This window comes from Squalius cephalus (genome assembly GCF_949319135.1).
Source record: "Squalius cephalus genome assembly, chromosome: 15".
NCBI lineage: Eukaryota > Metazoa > Chordata > Actinopteri > Cypriniformes > Leuciscidae > Squalius > Squalius cephalus.
Genome location: NC_137136.1, coordinates 10,093,345 through 10,112,151, shown reverse-complemented (window position 1 = coordinate 10,112,151; position 18,807 = coordinate 10,093,345). Strand labels below are relative to the sequence as shown.

At 38.2% G+C, this 18,807-nt stretch overlaps 1 protein-coding gene across 1 annotated transcript in view; it reads left to right on the top strand.

Annotated features, from left to right (window-relative positions):
- tsnare1 (T-SNARE Domain Containing 1) overlaps positions 1–18,807 on the top strand; it is a 130,105-nt gene that overhangs the window by 18,603 nt on the left and 92,695 nt on the right. Inside the window, exon 2 of the mRNA XM_079893878.1 lies at positions 7,895–8,024. Within this exon, the coding sequence (XP_079750004.1) occupies positions 7,940–8,024 (85 nt within the window). The 5' untranslated portion in view covers positions 7,895–7,939. The remainder of the gene's footprint in view (positions 1–7,894; positions 8,025–18,807) is intronic.

Sequence of the window (18,807 nt, the reverse complement as noted above, 5' to 3'; positions counted from 1 at the left end):
AAAAAAAAAAAATTCTTTCAAAAAAATCGTACCCTGAAACCCTGAAACTGTAGATTATGTTAATGTACATTTAAAACATTTCACAGTGTTAGGCCATGTTTTGTGTATATATATATATATATATATATAGATATATATAGAGATATATAGATATATAGATATATAGATATATCAAACGCGTAACGCAAGTAACTTTGTGGGCCGATCTCGGGTGCTGTTGCTATTATACCGGCGGGATAAATGACTATTGCGCCCGACGTAAATCTAAAATGGGTTGGTTAGAAGTAGCTTCATTACTCATAGGTGTGGTTTGGGCGTAACGTGAAATAAACAAATCAGAGCATCATCTCACATTCCCTTTAAGAGCAGGCGCGCTTGTTCCATGGCAGATTGCTATTATAACGGCGGATTTGCCAGGCGCGCGCCAGGAGCGGTTCACAGCCGAGGAGACTGACGTTCTCGTCAGGGCCGTAAAAGACAGAGAAGAGACATTGTATGGGGATGGGAGAAACCCACCCAAATTAGCTTCGGTTAAATAGGCGTATAATAATTTGTGTAAATGTGTAAGCTAGATTTACGTCAATTTTTTCACATCTTCATGGACACCACAATGATTTCCCTCATGTGGAATATTTTTCCTTGTAATTATGTATGGTTTGCAAAAATGGCAACTGCTGCGTTTGTGTAGATGAGAGAAGCAAATTGTATGCGCGTTGTGCACACGCTACATTATGGCCAAGCATGCGCCCTTAAAATACCATATGAACGCGCCACTGAAAACGCACCACTGACTTTAGACTAGGTTTTTCCTGGTCTGTGACGGAATTGTTTTCTGAAACTGCAAAATAGCACCAGGGAACGTTTGCGCCGGAACACGCCTCCTCTTTTCGCAGAACCGCCCCCCCGGGAGCGCAAGTTCATTCCCTAATTTACCGACGTGCGTCTGTGGAGGGAAAAGTCCGCTTTGCGTCGGGTGCAAAATAGGAATGATACATGCGTCGGTGTACAAAGTCAATTGTGCTGGGTGCAAGATAGGGCCCATGCACTGTAAACATCATTGCTACATTGATAACATTTTAGGGAAGTTGTGTTTTCTATGATATTTTAAAGCAGTCGCCAATGTGCCACACCACTAGTATTATGAAAAAGTAGCTTGTTGCTTGTTTCCTGAAAAGCAAAGCTATTTTTACAACAGCTGGGCTTACATGTACTACTGAAAAATGTAGCAGTCAAACCTGTTAGAAAATGCGGTCAATCCAAAACACTGGCAGTATAGCCATATAGAGTGTTTGGCCAGATTGAGAGTGACTGGTCTGACATCCTTAATGCCTGTAAATCACGCCGTAAATATATGGATTACAGGCTTTGAGACTGTGCACCGCTGGTGTTTACGGACTCTATGAATGATATGGTACACACACACTCGCATAAAACCCTCAGGTTGGCACACTGTTGCTGTGTGTGTGTGAGTGTGAAATAAGCAGGCCATGTGACAGCAATGTCCTGAGTGTTCCGCTTTGTGACTGTGCTCTCGTGCTGTGCTAAGCCTCTCCATGGTGATAATGGAGACGGGCGGGTAGCGGAGTGAGGGGACAAATTCAGAATGAGAGGAAGTGATGAAGCATTCTGTCGGCCCCCTGTCGGCCCACAATCCTGCACGGCCTCTGATGGCTGTATTTATTGCCGGCCCACTTCCACCGCCCCCCTGATAACACGCATTGACAAACTCACTCTCCCACACTTGCTCACCACACACACGAAAAGAGACAGAAGACACCTCAATGGCAGCTGTGGGATGACACATATGCCCCCTCCTTCCTTTCTTTCCCTGCTTCTTGCTTTCTGTTTCTCACCTCAAATCACCTCTCAAGGTCTGAATACAGTGTGAGCTCCTCTTCCCTTTTGCAGATGCTTTTTTTTTGTTTGTTTCAATAAGTTGTTTTAAAGGGTAACTCTCGCTAAAATTGAACCTAGGCTCTTTTTGTTAAACTGCCCGAGTCAAACTTTCATGTAAAAGCATAATTAGAATGGAAACGCCACTTTTAAGATTGACCGTATTTTCGCTTTTGAATGGGAGTGCATGGGACACTTCTATGATAGCATAAAAATCGCTTTTTGTTTGCATTCAGAGATCGACTACTTTTGACTGACAAAATTCCAGCCACCGGAAACACTAACTGACAAAGTGAGTCATACAAAACCTTTCTTTTTAGTAAACTTTGTGTACACAAACAATGTAGTCAATGCTCAAGTTCATGTGTAGAGCCTCTGGTGATACTTCAAGCACAGTTTCATGATGTGTCGAGCCTTAGTGTTTTAAAAATAGTGATTTTGATGCTATCATAGAAGAAGTGCCTCATGCACTCCCATTCAAAAGGTATTTTGACCTAAAACGAAAATACGGTCAATCTTAAAAGTGCCGTTTCCATTCTAATTATGCTTTTACACGGAAGTTTGATTCAGGTAGATTAACAAAAAGAGCCTAGGTTCAATTTTGGCGAGAGTTACCCTTTAAGAATAATATTTTTTTATATATTCTTATATTATATTATTTGTATGTTCATTTAATAATTAAGTGCATTTATTTGATAATGACCTACAATCAATGAGTTCTATAAAACCTGAAGAAAGATCACATTTCATTGGCAGATGCTCAGCTGGCACAGTATGTGTTTTTAAATTGTAACCATTGCTCAAGGCCGCTCATTTCTGCAGGCAGATTTTTTAACCCAATCACTCAAGCTGTAAATGCCTTTAAAAAAAACATGATGTTTATTATTATTATTATTATAGTGTAAGTCATTATTACTGTTATATATTAATAGCAATAATAGTAATAATAATAAATCATATATAGTAATAGCATAGTAATAATAATTTATTACATACTTTTATTTTTTTATTTTTTTTACATAGAATATAAAATACTAACATTAACATATACAATTTATTATTGTTATTATTTACATATATAATAATATTAATAATATGAATACATTATTCATACTAATAAATGTATTATAATACTTATTATTATCATTATTATTGGATATTTTAGGGAACTAATTACATTTTTGTGTGCATTCTGTTCAATACACATCAAATTATGACCAGTCCAAAGTGTTAAAATATTCAATTTAGTTCATTAATTTAGCTGTCTATTCATTTACTTAAATGTGTTTAACTAGCACTAGGAGCTCTCTCTCTCTCTCTCTCTCTCTCTCTCTCTCTCTCTCTCTCTCTCTCTCTCTCTCTCTCTCTCTCTCTCTCTCTCTCTCTCTCTCTCTCTCTCTCTCTCTCTCTCTCTCTCTCTCTCTCTCTCTCGCTTAGCTGTCTCTCTCAGTTTCTGTCTTTGGAATTTACACACGTTTCCTGGAAAATACAGAGCAACTGTTTTGCAGTAAAGGTTTTTAACCATACATAAGGGTGATGTTTGATCCATAATTGACCTCAAATATATCTTTTGTTCAAAAACAAAGAATCAAATTATTGAGGGTCACTTGTACCGCATTCTAGCTCTAAGTTCTTTCTTTTCTTTCTTGCTTTAATGGGCCTCCTCTAAGCTGACATGCTATTTATCATTATCACTAATTGTATATCCTTAGTTATATTAAATGTATTACACATTGTACAGGTTTTATATTTTTTGTGGAATAACTGTTGAAAAAAAAAAAATCACAAGATTAATCCATTTTGCTAAATGTAAAAATAATTTAAACAAAAATCTTTACTATCGAGTATGTAACTTTATCTACATAATGACTTCATTGCAAGGTTTCATTACTAATAGTATTTGCCATATATTTATCGCATCCTGAAACACCGCCCAAGTACATTTTATAAAGACAGTTGGCCATGTCCTTCTGCCCCTTCCTGTCTAGTCACATGATTAGAAGAGGAACAGACAGCTGTCTAATTGTGAGTGACAGACTGATCTGAGACCTGAGACCCGAGTTAATCAACCGCTGTGTTTCATATATGAGTGACCTGTCAGTCAAATCTCTGCCCGGTCCATCCAGTCATGATGTGAGTCTTTGTGACATCAGACAAAGGGTGGAAAGGTTAACAGAACTAAGCTCTTGTTTTACTCAGATACCATGAACAACTTCTCTTAACATCTTGTTTTTGCCAATTTGATCACAAGCTGATCTTTAAGATACAGTAATTACAGGTTTTGTTATTCAAAAGCATAGTTAGTTGAAAACATGTCTTATTTGATGTGAAATAATCATGTTTCCAAGTTGAATTAAAGGGATAGTTCACCCAAAAATGAAAAAGTCATCATTTACTCGCCCTCAAGTTGTTTCAAAGCTACTTCCATAGTATGGGGGAAAAAAACAAAACAAAAACACAATCATGTTTGGTCCATCAACTGTTTGGTTCCTGGCATTCTTCAAACTATCTTCTTTTGTGTTCAGAAGAAAGAAATTCATACAGGTTTGGGTGAACTATCCATTTAAATGGGAAATAACCAACAACCGCAGCATTGCAATTTGACTTCATTTCTGTGAACTGTGCAAGCTAGCACAGAAGAGTTTTTTTTTTTTTTAATTAAAGAATGTAGTCAAATATAGTCAAAACAAAAATAGTCAAAGTAAACATCTCCCCGGCCCGGATCTGAGTGAGCATGAGCAAATCATTGTCTGGGCTCGAAATCAAGAAGCACAGAAATGTTTTATTGCTGCCAAAAGTAATTAATCTTCCCGCTCTATGGAAATTAATCGGATTATTTGGCCACGTGGCCCGGCAAATTTCATCTTCCATCTCATTCCTCCCGCAGGCTTGGCCACCTCGCCCACTTTCACTCTCTGCTTCAGAAACAACACAATCTTTTCAGCTGAGACATCTGTCATTATCTCCACAGGTCCTCACACATTCTTCGGCACTTTTATAGTTTTGCATGCAAATCTAGCTTGAATCTTCAGAAATGCCTAATAATAAATGTCTAATTATTCAATTATTCAATAATTCAAACTAGCGCACAACCTCAACGTCATCGTTCTCAGCCACTCCCTCTGTTTGCTGATTGGACCGGTAAAAATTTGCTCGGAGAAAACTCACGAATATACCGCAAACCCAGACGGAGTACTTAAGCAAAACGAAAATTGAGTGGAAGTACGTAGGAGGGCGGAGCCAGGCTATAAAAGGCGTAGTTCACCCCAAAATGAAAACTGTCATTTACTCACCCTCATGTCACTACAAACTGTATAATTACAAAGTTCTGTCATGAAACCCTAGACGGCTAATAGGTCCTGTTACGAGTTTAAGATGTAAACGGGATGATTGCGTAACACTTACGTGAGATACTGTTGCCATGTGTGCTAGTAGCAGAAACAACCAGGAATACCAGAGTTACGTTCAAAACGTTTAATTTGAAAAGGTATGAATGACGTTACAAAACATGAAAAATGATAAAATGTAAAAGGAAAACGTAAAGTAAGAAAACAAGAGTGTCGCCAAATCAATGAAATAATCAAAACATAATTCCCACAACTATTTTACCCAAACCTCTAAAACTACCTACCAAAAGAAAAATGCAGAAACAAAACCCGAAATCTTCAGCGTATACGTCACCTTAAATAAACTACGCTGACTAAATAAAAAACAATAAATACAATGCGTGGCGATCACTCTCCTACTAAATAACAGAAAACGATTCTAACTACCGTGGTCTTTAAAGATGGAACACGCACACGCACTACGAACTTCTAGTGTTCTAACTCTAAACAGTGCATTCCATCGGCAGCAATACTGACAAACCCCCAAAGGAATGTTAATCTCTGAACCCTTGCGAAAGCAAAAACAAAAACATAATCATAAACAATCATAAATGTGATCATGATCATGGTTTCAACAAACAACTCAAGGCATGGGAAGTTGGCGCTGATCTTCCTCGCTCTTGGTCACTGGGCCTTTTAAACCAGCAGAACGTCTGTGGATTGGTGGAACGTCATTTCTGATTTTAACGTCGTGACGTCACATCTCTTATGGGCAACCAATGATCACCATCTAGGGATAACGAATAGAAACACGAACACAAAAGAAAGAGAAAAATACACAAACACACGTGGAACGTAACAGGTCCTTTAACTCAACCTGCTCATAATCACATTGTTATCTATAGGGCACAGTTGATTGGTTCCTGCTGTATCAGTAGCCAATGAGCTCGCTGCTCAACCTTCAAATACGTGGGTAGAAATTGCCTTAGCAGTGCAGCGCACTTTCAGAAACTCTCCACCTTCCCCAGCTCCACCTGTATAGATCTACTACGGGTAATTCATGTTTGCTATATTGTAGAGCAGCAGCATGTTTTACTTGCTCACAGCAGCGTGTCATTTATGGATTGGCAGTAAGTTATTACCTGAACATTTTTAATAGCATACAATTCTGCTACAGTATGACATTATTATTCTTAATATTAATAACAAACATATTATTATTATTATTATTATTACTATTATTTGGCATTTTAGCAAACTTACACCAAGTCCATAGGTGTGCAATCTATTAAAATATATTATTTAATTGCTTTATTTGGCTGTCTATTCATTTGTTTAAAGGAGAAGTTCACTTTTAAAATGAAAATTCTGTCATCATATACTCACCCTCATGTTGTTTCAAAGCTGTATGAATTTCTTTCTTATGCTGAACAGAAAGGAAGATATTTAGAAGAATATCAGTAACCAGACAGTTTTTGGGTCCCAATGACTTCCATAGTAGGAAAAAAATATACTATGGAAGTCATTGGGACCCAAAAACTGTCTGGTTACTGATATTCTTCTAAATATCTTCCTTTCTGTTCAGCATAAGAAAGAAATTCATACAGCTTTGAAACAACATGAGGGTGAGTATATGATGACAGAATTTTCATTTTAAAAGTGAACTTCTCCTTTAACTAGCGCTCCAAAAATTGTCACTTTTAGTTTATCCTTCTATGACGTGGGTGAATAGTGACGGAATTATCCTTTTAATTCCACCTCTTGTTAAACACGCAAGAACTGTTGAAATGTCATATCTGTATTTGTCATGCATGATTCAGATGATGACATTTGATGCTGTACTGTATGTGACATAATGGTACTGTAAACAATGTCATTAAGCAGGTTTGTTATCTCACTGTACACACTGTTCTGAGGGTGAGGGGGTCGACAGACATTTTCCCAATGCATTCTTTAACCTTTTTAACCATGTTACACACCCCTCGCAAAGTTATTACGGATGCTAACGGACAATGCAGATGACTAAGCCGTTCGCGAGGACTGATTCATGTTGAGTAGTGTAACTGTGTCACAAGCGGTTTAATTCATGCTCACACTTACACACACACAGGAAGTACATGTCACTGTGGGGTGAAGTCGTGCCACAGATGCCCCATATCAGTTCACACCTTCAGCACTGTCACAGACACACAGTCCCAGTGCATGGATGAAGTAGCACATGAGCCCTTGTTAATTGCGCACTAGGCCTCATGAGTTTGACGGGTCAGAGTTACGAACGACCAAAACGCATAAAGTTTTACGTTTTTAGTTGAAAACCGTGTCGTGTAAACAGTCCCTAACTTAGTTCAAGTAACTGTCAGACATGTGGGTTTCATTTTATTGCATGTTTTTGACCTGAATTCCTTATATTATTTCGTGAATACATCTGCCCCCTGAGAGTTCTGAAAATGTTTTTATTTTATTTACAACAACAACAATTATTATTGTCAATTTTAGCCAACTCTCACCATTTTTGTTTGCAATATGCATTAAACGGTGGCCATTTCATGGGTGTGCTGCCAAAAAGGGTTAAAATATTTCGCTTAGTTGATTTGTTTATGATTTAACTGATTCTTTCTCTTTCTATTATAGTGGTTATACCAATATTCATTCTTGTTTCTTTGTTTGCCTGTGCAGATTAGTTCCATTTGACTGCTCGAGAAATTATCGGAGGACCCAGAATGTCGTACGGATCCATTGACGCAGGCTCTTTTGGAAGCAGAAATCCATTTGGTGGGCCCACAAGGCAGGGATACCAGCCAGTAGGTAAAGACACATATTTTTTCATGCTCACAGGCAGGGGTTCTCACTATCTATCATCAGGCATTGTTGAAAAAAATATTATAAATCATACGACGGAGACAAAGATTTTGGTCCCTCCTCATTTACTAAAGCACGGCATTATGCGTTTATTCCTTCTGCATAAATCATCATGGGATTAATAAGCCATATGGCTAATTTAGTGAAGTTCTGCCTCGTCGGAGTTCTGATGTGTTTAGTAACGAGTAATATGTATGTATGTTGACAATTAAACCTCGTCTTCGATAGTTATAGTACAATGTCATGGTAACAGAAGAGCTTGTTAGATCTTTCAACAAAAAATAGCTACAGGTGAAGATACTGCATCCCAAAAATAAATATGGAAATTAAATATGGATAACACTTCTTTTGTGGGCAGAGTAAAAAGCAAAGAAGCAAAAAAAGAACCTTCCTTCCTTCCTTCCTTCCTTCCTTCCTTCCTTCCTTCCTTCCTTCCTTCCTTCCTTCCTTCCTTCCTTCCTTCCTTCCTTCCTTCCTTCCTTCCTTCCTTCCTTCCTTCCTTCCTTCCTAATTTCTTTCTTTCTTTCTTTCTTTCTTTCTTTCTTTGCATCTTTCTACCTTCCCTCCATTTCTTCCCTTCCATTTTGCTTACCGGTACATTCCTTCATTTCCACCATAATTTCTTCCTTCCTATTTCAACTTTCCTTTTCTTGTGCTCCTTTCTCACTTCCTCCCTTCTTTGCTTTCTTGCTTCTTTCTTCCATTAATTCCTCCCTCTCACACTTACTTTTCCTCAATTTTTTTAATCCTTCCTTCCTTCCTTCCTTCCTTCCTTCCTTCAACCTCAAGCCTTAATGTGATCGAAAATGCCTGATTTTAATATATAAACAAGACCTTGACTTACTTACAAATGGTGTCTAGAACGTGATTAATATCGGAGCAGCAAAACCAAATACATATTGGGTGACTTTGTTTTTAGGTCACTCTGTAGTCACATAATCTGGGTTGACCTTGACCTCTTTTGACACAATTCAGCCATAGGCATAAAACTAAACATAACAAGCAAGGAAGGAAAACTAAATATAATGTATAAAGTGTTGTTTGCTTTTAATCACACTTTCCTTAAACACTGTGACTAGCTAGCAAGCTAAGTCATTTACTCAATCTCGTCATTCTAAATATTAAAGATTAATTTTCACAATAACTAAACGCATAAATATGAAAGTGTACTTTCCTTAACTAGCAAGCTAAGCTAACTTAATTATGATAGATTGATGGATGGATTGGTTGATAGTTAGGTGGATGGGTGGGTGGATGGATGGATGGATTTAAGTATGTAATCTAAGAAACCCTAACCTAACCAATGCTACTTAAAAAAAACAAGAAAAACAGTTGCACACATTGTCTTCCTGCGGTTGTGGTGTAATGCAGATAGTGCCATGCATGACGGCCCGCGTCATATGTGTGAATTTAAAAGACATATTCAGTTCACATGAATTCATTTGCATGAATAAAAGAATGTGTTGGTAAGAAAGTGATCATCTGAAATGTCAGTCTAACAGCATGTGCCTTTTGTTGGCTGTTTTCGTTAGTAGTTTATGTTTTTATCAGAGCCATGCTGGATGGAAGGGGTTGCAGCAAATGTAAGAGAACACCTTAAAATGGAAGACGACTTTTTTCCTCACACAAAGAACCTCTCACAATCAAAACATGCAAAAGCAAATAGCTTCCTCTTTCACGCAGCATGAGCGGAGTAAATCACACATTCTGAGATCTCTCTCTCTCTGTGTGTGTCTGAGCATTCGGCTGCTGCCAGTCCCACAGGACAACAGCGAGAGAGAGAGAGAGAGAGAGAGAGAGAGAGAGAGCGAGGTTAGAAGAGACAAGGCTTTGATCACTGGCAGACCTGCGTTCAGGAGTCTGTCAGCTCTCTGTGTTTGTGCGCTCCAGCATCAGGCTGGCTGAAGAGTGGCTCAGGCGATGATCAAAGCCAGGGTTAAGTCTCTAATGGAGTTGTCAGTCGAGCTAATCTTTCCCCACCTCTCCCCTGCCAAACCTTTTAACTCCCTTCCAGCAGCATATGCATTTCTCCGCCGTTCTCTCGTTCTCTCTCTCTCTCTGTCACTCCATTTACCGCTGTTGTTCTCCTTCTTCCTCCTGTTCTTCTTTACTCTGTTTTAGCTAATCATTGCCAACACTCTCTCCTGTTTTTCTCTTTTCGTCTGGTGCTTGTTTGCAAGATCTTTCTTCTGTTTTTCATTAATTTCCTCTTTTCTTCTTTCTTTCCTTGCTGGCATCTTTGTTTATTTTCTTTCTTGCTTGTATGCTTCATTCGTACTTACATTCTTTCTTTCTGTCATCACTTCTTACCTTCCCACATCATATAATAATAGTAATAATTCCTTACATTTATATAGCGCTTTTCTCTGCACTCAAAGCGCTTTACATAGAAGGGGGAATCTCCTCAACCACCACCAATGTGCAGCATCCACCTGGATGATGCGACGGCAGCCATATTGCGCCAGTACGCCCACCACACACCAGCTTACTGGTGGAGAGGAGACAGTGATGAAGCCAATCAGTATATGGGGATGATTAGGAGGCCATGATGGACAGAGGCCAAGGGGCAAATTTGGCCAGGATGCCGGGGTTACACCCCTATATCTTCCTTCCTCTGTTCTTTGTCCCTTCCTTCCTTCCTTCCTTCCTTTTCTTGCTTGTTTGCTTCCTTCCTTTTTTCTTCCTTCCTCCCTTCTTTAATTCTACTGTCACTCTCTCCCTCTTTCTTTTATTGCTTGTTTACTTCCTTTTGTCTGTTTTTCTCCAATCATTCTATCAATCCTTCTTTCCTGCTTGGAACTTTCCTTTTCTTGCTTCTTCCTTCCTTGCTTCTTTCAACCATCACTTCCTTCCTTCCTTCCTTCCTTCCTTCCTTCCTTCCTTCCTTCCTTCCTTCCTTCCTTCCTTCCTTCCTTCCTTCAACATCACTCCCTCCCATACTTTCCTTTCTTTCTTTCTTTCTTTCTTTCTTTCTTTCTTTCTTTCTTTCTTTCTTTCTTTCTTTCTTTCTTTCTTTCTTTCTTTCTCCCTTCTTTGCTTTCTTGCTTCTTTCTTCCATTAATTCCTCCCTCTCACACTTACTTTTTTATCTTGCACGTCCGTCCGTCCGTCCGTCCTTCCTTCCTTCCTTCCTTCCTTCCTTCCTTCCTTCCTTCCTTCCTTCCTTCCTTCCTTCCTTCCTTCCTTCCTTCCTTCCTTCCTTCCTTCCTTCAACATCACTCCCTCCCATACTTTCCTTTCTTTCTTTCTTTCTTTCTTTCTTTCTTTCTTTCTTTCTTTCTTTCTTTCTTTCTTTCTTTCTTTCTTTCTTTCTCCCTTCTTTGCTTTCTTGCTTCTTTCTTCCATTAATTCCTCCCTCTCACACTTACTTTTTTATCTTGCACATCCGTCCGTCCTTCCTTCCTTCCTTCCTTCCTTCCTTCCTTCCTTCCTTCCTTCCTTCCTTCCTTCCTTCCTTCCTTCCTTCCTTTCTTGTGTAATTTCTTCCTTTCCTTTGTTTTTTGCATCATTCTACATCACACTGTCATTCTGCCTTCCCTCTATTTCTTTCCTTCTTTTTTGCTTGCATTTTTTTTTCTACCACCAATTCTTTCTTTCTTCCTTCCTGATTTTAACCTTCCTTTTCTTTTGTTCCTTTCTCACTTCCATCCTTTTTGCTTTCTTGCTTCTTTCTTCAATTAATTCCTCCCTCCCGCACTTTCTTTTCCTCCTTCCTTTTTACTTTTTATCTTGCATTTTCTTTCTTTCTTTCTTTCTTTCTTTCTTTCTTTCTTTCTTTCTTTCTTTCTTTCTTTCTTTCTTTCTTTCTTTCTTTCTTTCTTTCTTTCTTTCTTTCTTTCTTTTCATTTTCCTTCCTTCCTTCAATCTAAATCCCTGCCCGCAAGTATGTCACAGCACAGTCTGGTCATATCTGGGGCCGTCATGTTCCTCACAATGTGGTTTCTCAGTATTGGTTAACTGCACTGTTGTCTCACTCCCCTCTCTCAGCATAGAAAAAGAAAAGCTCTTGTCATGAGGCGACTGTCTGAGCAGAGCCCAGCACATGTGGTTAGCCCTTGTCTGGATGAAGCTTCAGCTTCTGCTGTGTTCATTAGGGAGGTTTGCGGGGGTGGGTCTGTCTGTGTGGAGAGACTAATGAATGGACACTGAAACACCAGCAGGGACCACACAGCCGTCATGAGCGGCCAAACCTGGGGCGTGCTCCACGTCCGTGCTTCATTGATCCAAACAGAAGGAATAAATGAGCTCAGGTGTCATGCCTCATTCAGAGAGAGAAAGTGGAACAAACAGCATGGAACCACACACACATGCAGCTACAAAACATAGGCCTGATTGTCTGTGCTGGTCCATGTGGGGTCTGTGTGTGTTTGTAAGCCATCTCTGCCTGTTTGCCATTGTAATTCTGATACATAGAAGTCAAATTACTGCTCTTTTGTCTGATTTTGTGAATTGCAACCCTCTCAGACTTCCACTAGTGCAATTTTGTGTAAACCAGTATTATTGTCTATAACCATATTGCATGTTACCGAGACCAAATGTGAAAGACAAATGACTACGGAATAAAGGTTCTTTCGCTCACAGAAGTAATCAAGCATTCCATGATTACCTAGAAAGGCCATGTCGTGCGTCAATGTCTTGATTGCATTCTAATTGGTGGGCTTGGGGAGGTGGGGGTCTTTTAGTACATTTCAGTATGGATTGTGAGATTACATCAGTGTAATGAGAGAAAATTTCATAACGTTTAGCGACAAGTTAAGTGCTGGGAAAGACTGGAAATGTCAAACATTGTGTGTTAAATACCCATTAACGTAGCTGTCCAAGCTGAATAACCCATACATCATTGGGTACAATGTGGGTTTTATCTGGACCAAAAAAGGTCTAAAATACCTGGAAAGAGCATTCCCATTTATTTTAATGGTACTGTAGTTTCATTGTACATAGTACACAGATACTTGATTAGCAGTCAATATATGGTGCATAATAGTGACATTAAGGCATCGACCTAAACTAATTTTGATATTTTCTTATCTGCATCCCTTTCTCTTAGAGGGGGTTGATTTAAACGAATGAAGTATCCAAGCATGTTCTATGTGAGGATACAGCTCCAGAACTCAATAACCTCCTTTGTGTGCTGTTCTGATTGAAACTTCTTAGTACTCAGAGTTATCTCATGAAGAACCAAGCTTTAAATTTGGGTCTGGCTTTTCTGAGAGAACCACAAAGTTCTCTTCACAGATTAGAGGAGTTGCTTGCCCCAAAATCCCCAGAGCTAAAGATTCTATATGTGTAGAGTGCACGCGTGTTAGTGTATTTGCAGAAGAAAACTCAAAGGAGGGTGCAAAGCACTGCCAGATCCTCCCAATGCATTAACTGGAGCTGCACATGCTGTGCACGCAACCTAAAACACACAGTGACTTCTGGTGTTGACGACAGTGAATAAACATGCCTGCAATAAGCAATGCACTTCAGGCTGGGTTTCTAAGTATATTTTAAAAAGCAATCATCTAAACTGAGCATACTGTATTTAGCAGTACTAAAACATTCTGTGATGTGCTTGGAGCCTTTTTGCACAGAATTTTCTTTTCTTAATCATTCTTTTTGTCTTGTTCTCCATCCTTAAAACAACATACTTTTTTTTTTTGAGTAGCAAGATATTAAGACTTATTTTCAGAAAATATACAATATGTAGATTTTTTTTTCTTGCCCCATTGGTAAAGTGTTCTCGTTTAAAAGGGTCTAAGCAAGAAAAATAAACACAACTCAAGATACACTACCATTCAAATGTTTGGGGTCAGTAATTTTTTTTTTTTTTTTTGGGAAAGAAATACAATTTTTATTCAGACACATGAAATTGCTCAAGACTTCTATTGTTATAGAATATCTCTATTTCAAATAAATAAATGCTGTTCTTTCGAACTTTCTATTCATCAGAGTATCCTGAAAACAAATATCAAGGAATCCAAAAAAAAAACAAAAAAAACAGCCCAGCTATTTTTAACTTTGTTAATAATAATAAAAAAATCTTGAGCACCAAATCAGCATATTAGAATGATTTCTGAAGGATCATGTGACTGAAGACTGGAGTAATGATGCTGGAAATTCAGCTTTGCATCACAGGAATAAATTACATTCTAAAATAAGATAAAATAGAAAATAGTTATTTTAAATTGTAATATCTTTCAATATTATGTATTTTAATAACAAAAATGCGGGTAATGCTCTACGAGTCCTTATAGAGAAATTAAACCACTCAATGCTGCGATTGGCCATTAATAATGGCACCATGGTGTCACGGTGCATAGACCATGGTGTCAACACCTCAATGCATAGACAGATAAAAACGGATCAATTATGATTTTAGCATTTTTTGACTAAAACTATTGTGTCAGTGCTTCAACCGCTCATACATGCATTGCTTTCGTTAGCTGAGTCATTGTGCGACAGGCCTGGATCATGCACTGCGGGGATAAGGACCCGTCTCACACTGTATCACACATATCGTCTGACAGCCATCTCTGGCCTGTAAACCCCTCTCTCCCTCGGCTCATCTCAGCTTTTTTTCACCCTCTACAATACATGGGGATTACTTTCTGTGTTTGAGTTTGGGTTTTTCCGATAGGGTGTGTGTGTGTGTGTGTGTGAGAGAGAGAGAGAGAGAGAGAGCCACATACTGACCTCATGCATAACAAGGAGAAAGCTTTTGATTAAGTCATTTCCTGATTTGAGAGTATAATTGAACACCCTGCAGAATCTGCATTTACAGCCTCGACGAACAATTCAGAAAGGGCAGAAGTTAATTTGTCCTTTGTCCCAGATATTTCAGATCAATTTTCTCACCCCGGACTTGAGAAAAGTGCTTTGTGGCTTTGTTTTGCAGCACTTTAATGCATTTTGTGTCTGTTTATTTCCAGTGGCTCCTACACTCAGACCGTAAAAATGTACTGAACTCTTCTGCATTCCATCTAACTTGACATACTGTGCATGTTCCCCTTTGATTTTGACTCAACTTCCCCACTTTTCTATTATATTTTAATGTAAAAAGATAGGAAAATGGACATTTATTTGTTGAGCCAGCCTTGTAGAATAGGCTGTGTACGTGTGTGTGTGTGTGTGTGTGTGTGTGTGTGCGTGTGTGCGTGTGCGCGTGTGCGTGTGTGTGTGTGCGCGTGCGCGTGTGCGTGTGTGTGTGTGTATTCGTCTTCAAAGCTGATTCATGAAGGATCTAACAAGTATATGATTTAGTAAAAGTATTGAAACATCTAGATATTATAGATAAGTAGATTTCCATTTCCACAAGGATTTATCAGCAGCAAAAGTTTCAATCTTAACTTGCCTCAGGTTTTAGGATTTAATTCTGTTTCAAATCAAATGTCGCTTTAGAGCCGCTTTTCCGTTTTCATGACACTCTGTGTGTCTAGTTTTTTGTTGAGTGTGCACTATTTATTATACAAAATACAAACCCGATTCCAAAAAAGTTGGGACACTGTACAAATTGTGAATAAAAACAGAATGCAATGATGTGGATGTTTCAAATTTCAATATTTTATTCAGAATACAACATAGATGACATATCAAATGTTTAAACTGAGAAAATGTAGCATTTTAAGGGAAAAATAAGTTGATTTTAAATTTCATGGCATCAACACATCTCAAAAAAGTTGGGACAAGGCCATGTTTACCACTGTGTGGCATCCCCTCTTCTTTTTATAACAGTCTGCAAACGTCTGGGGACTGAGGAGACAAGTTGCTCAAGTTTAGGAATAGGAATGTTGCCCCATTCTTGTCTAATACAGGCTTCTAGTTGCTCAACTGTCTTAGGTCTTCTTTGTCGCATATTCCTCTTTATGATGCACCAAATGTTTTCTATGGGTGAAAGTTCTGGACTGCAGGCTGGCCATTTCAGTACCCGGATCCTTCTTCTACGCAGCCATGATATTGTAATTGATGCAGTATGTGGTCTGGCATTGTCATGTTGGAAAATGCAAGGTCTTCCCTGAAAGAGAAGACGTCTGGATGGGAGCATATGTTGTTCTAGAACTTGGATATACCATTCAGCATTGATAGTGCCTTTCCAGATGTGTAAGCTGCCCATGCCACACGCACTCATGCAACCCCATACCATCAGAGATGCAGGCTTCTGAACTGAGCGCTGATAACAACTTGGGTTGTCCTTGTCCTCTTTAGTCCGGATGACATGGCGTCCCAGTTTTCCAAAAAGAACTTCAAATTTTGATTCGTCTGACCACAGAACAGTTTTCCACTTTGCCACAGTCCATTTTTAATGAGCCTTGGCCCAGAGAAAACGCCTGCGCTTCTGGATCCTGTTTAGATATGGCTTCTTTTTTGACCTATAGTGTTTTAGCCGGCAACGGCGAATGGCACGGTGGATTGTGTTCACCGACAATCTTTTCTGGAAGTATTCCTGAGCCCATGTTGTGATTTCCATTACAGTAGCATTCCTGTGATGCAGTGCCGTCTTAAGGGCCCGAAGATCACGGGCATCCAGTATGGTTTTCCGGCCTTGACTCTTACGCACAGAGATTGTTCCAGATTCTCTGAATCTTTGGATGATATTATGCACAGTAGATGATGATAACTTCAAACTCTTTGCAATTTTTCTCTGAGAAACTCCTTTCTGATATTGCTCCACTATTTTTCGCTGCAGCATTGGGGGAATTGGTGATCCTCTGCCCATCTTGACTTCTGAGAGTCACTGCCACTCTGAGAGTCTCTTTTTATACCCAATCATGTTGCCAATTGACCCAATAAGTTGCAAATTGGTCCTCCAGCTGTTCCTTATATGTACAGTTAACTTTTCCGGCCTCTTATTGCTACCTGTCCCAACTTTTTTTGGAATGTGTAGCTCTCATGAAATCCAAAATGAGCCAATATTTGGCATGACATTTCAAAATGTCTCACTTTCAACATTTGATATGTTATCTATAGTCTATTGTGAATAAAATATAAGTTTATGAGATTTGTAAATTATTCCATTCCTTTTTTACTCACAATTTGTACAGTGTCCCAACTTTTTTGGAATCGGGTTTGTAATTTATTATACCAAATAATCATATTACAATGACCCAGTCAATGGTTACATTTTGAATGCTGTACATTTTAACTATGTAAGTTCAAAGGAGTTTCTCAAGCTTATAGTTCATAATAGTTCATAGTACTATACATTTTATTTATAAAAGAATACATTTTATTTTTATTAAAATCCAAAATACACCTTATGGTTAATATATTATATATTAATTAATTAATTGATTATTGACTAATCGATTATAAAATAAAGATTTGTTTAGATATTTTTATTTATAAAAATACATTTAATATCTTCATTTACCACCACGTAGAAATGAATTGATTGCTTTGTTAAAAGAACGAAAGTGATTACCATTCTGTATACATGAAAATATTTTTTCTTATATTTCAATTCTGAGATGTTCCGGCATTATATGGGACCACTAATGTTCTTTGACTGTGGCACAGACACAAAACAAATAACAAATAGACAAATAGCCTCATGGGCGACAGGAAAAATGTCAGAGATTCCCAACACAATAATCCTGTGTGTGATGGGAATTTAGGTCTCATAAAGTGTTGAGAGGGATCATGTTGGGTCTTCACACATACTCACAGGAAGTAGTGCCCTTGTGTTTCCCCCTCTTAGCCCATGGAGGTATAGTGCTCAATGCAGAGTGGAATGAATATGGAACATCCATCTATCACGATGATGGAGGAGAGAGTATGAGAAGTGTGCACATAGCTGGAGGCCAGTGGAGATAACAGTAAGGGCACAAAAGGTTGTTTCCCTGAAAAATGATCCACTGAGAACAGCTTATCACCTTTGTAGTGCACACACACACATAAACACAAGCACATCTGGCTGGAAGCAGTCAGATAGATAATGTCATATGCTTTTCGCTGTCATGTAAAATTCACACCTACAGTAAAATATTTTTATTTTTAATCTGCTCCTGCTAAACTATTAGTCACATGTGCAATGTCAAGAAGTCCCCATTTTGTGATTATTAACACAATTCATCACGTTTCAGCTATATTTCAGCACATATCTATTGATACTGCCTATACAGTTCAGCTTACAGTCAGTCCTATACTGGTGCTTTGGTTTACTTTGGTGAAACAATCTTAATAGACTGAATAGACAATTTTATTTTTAAACTTTTATTTTTCATATATATATATATATATATATATATATATATATATATATATATATATATATATATATATATATATATATATATATATATACACAGTGCTATGCATACGTTTAGACACCCATGCTAAAGTTGACTAAAAAGAGGAATAAAAAATCATCTTTTGGAAATTGAACTTAATGCCTTAATTTAAAAAATTAGGAAAAATCCAACCTTTAAGGACACCAATTTTCTTTGTGAATGAATAATGTATCGTAAATAAATAAATGTTCTTCCTTAAAATACAGGGTGCATAAGTTGTTAAATTCCCATAGAGGCAGGCAGATTTTTATTTTTAAGTATTTTTTTTTTCTTTTTTTTTTTAGGATACTATGCATCCTGATAAAGTTCCCTCGGCCTTTGGAATTAAAATAGCCCCACATCATCACATAGCCTTCACCATACCTAGAGATTGGCATGGGGTACTTTCCATAAGATCATCTCTCAATGCAAAACAAACCAGCTATTAGGCTAACTGAAATAAAACCATGCCAATCTCTAGG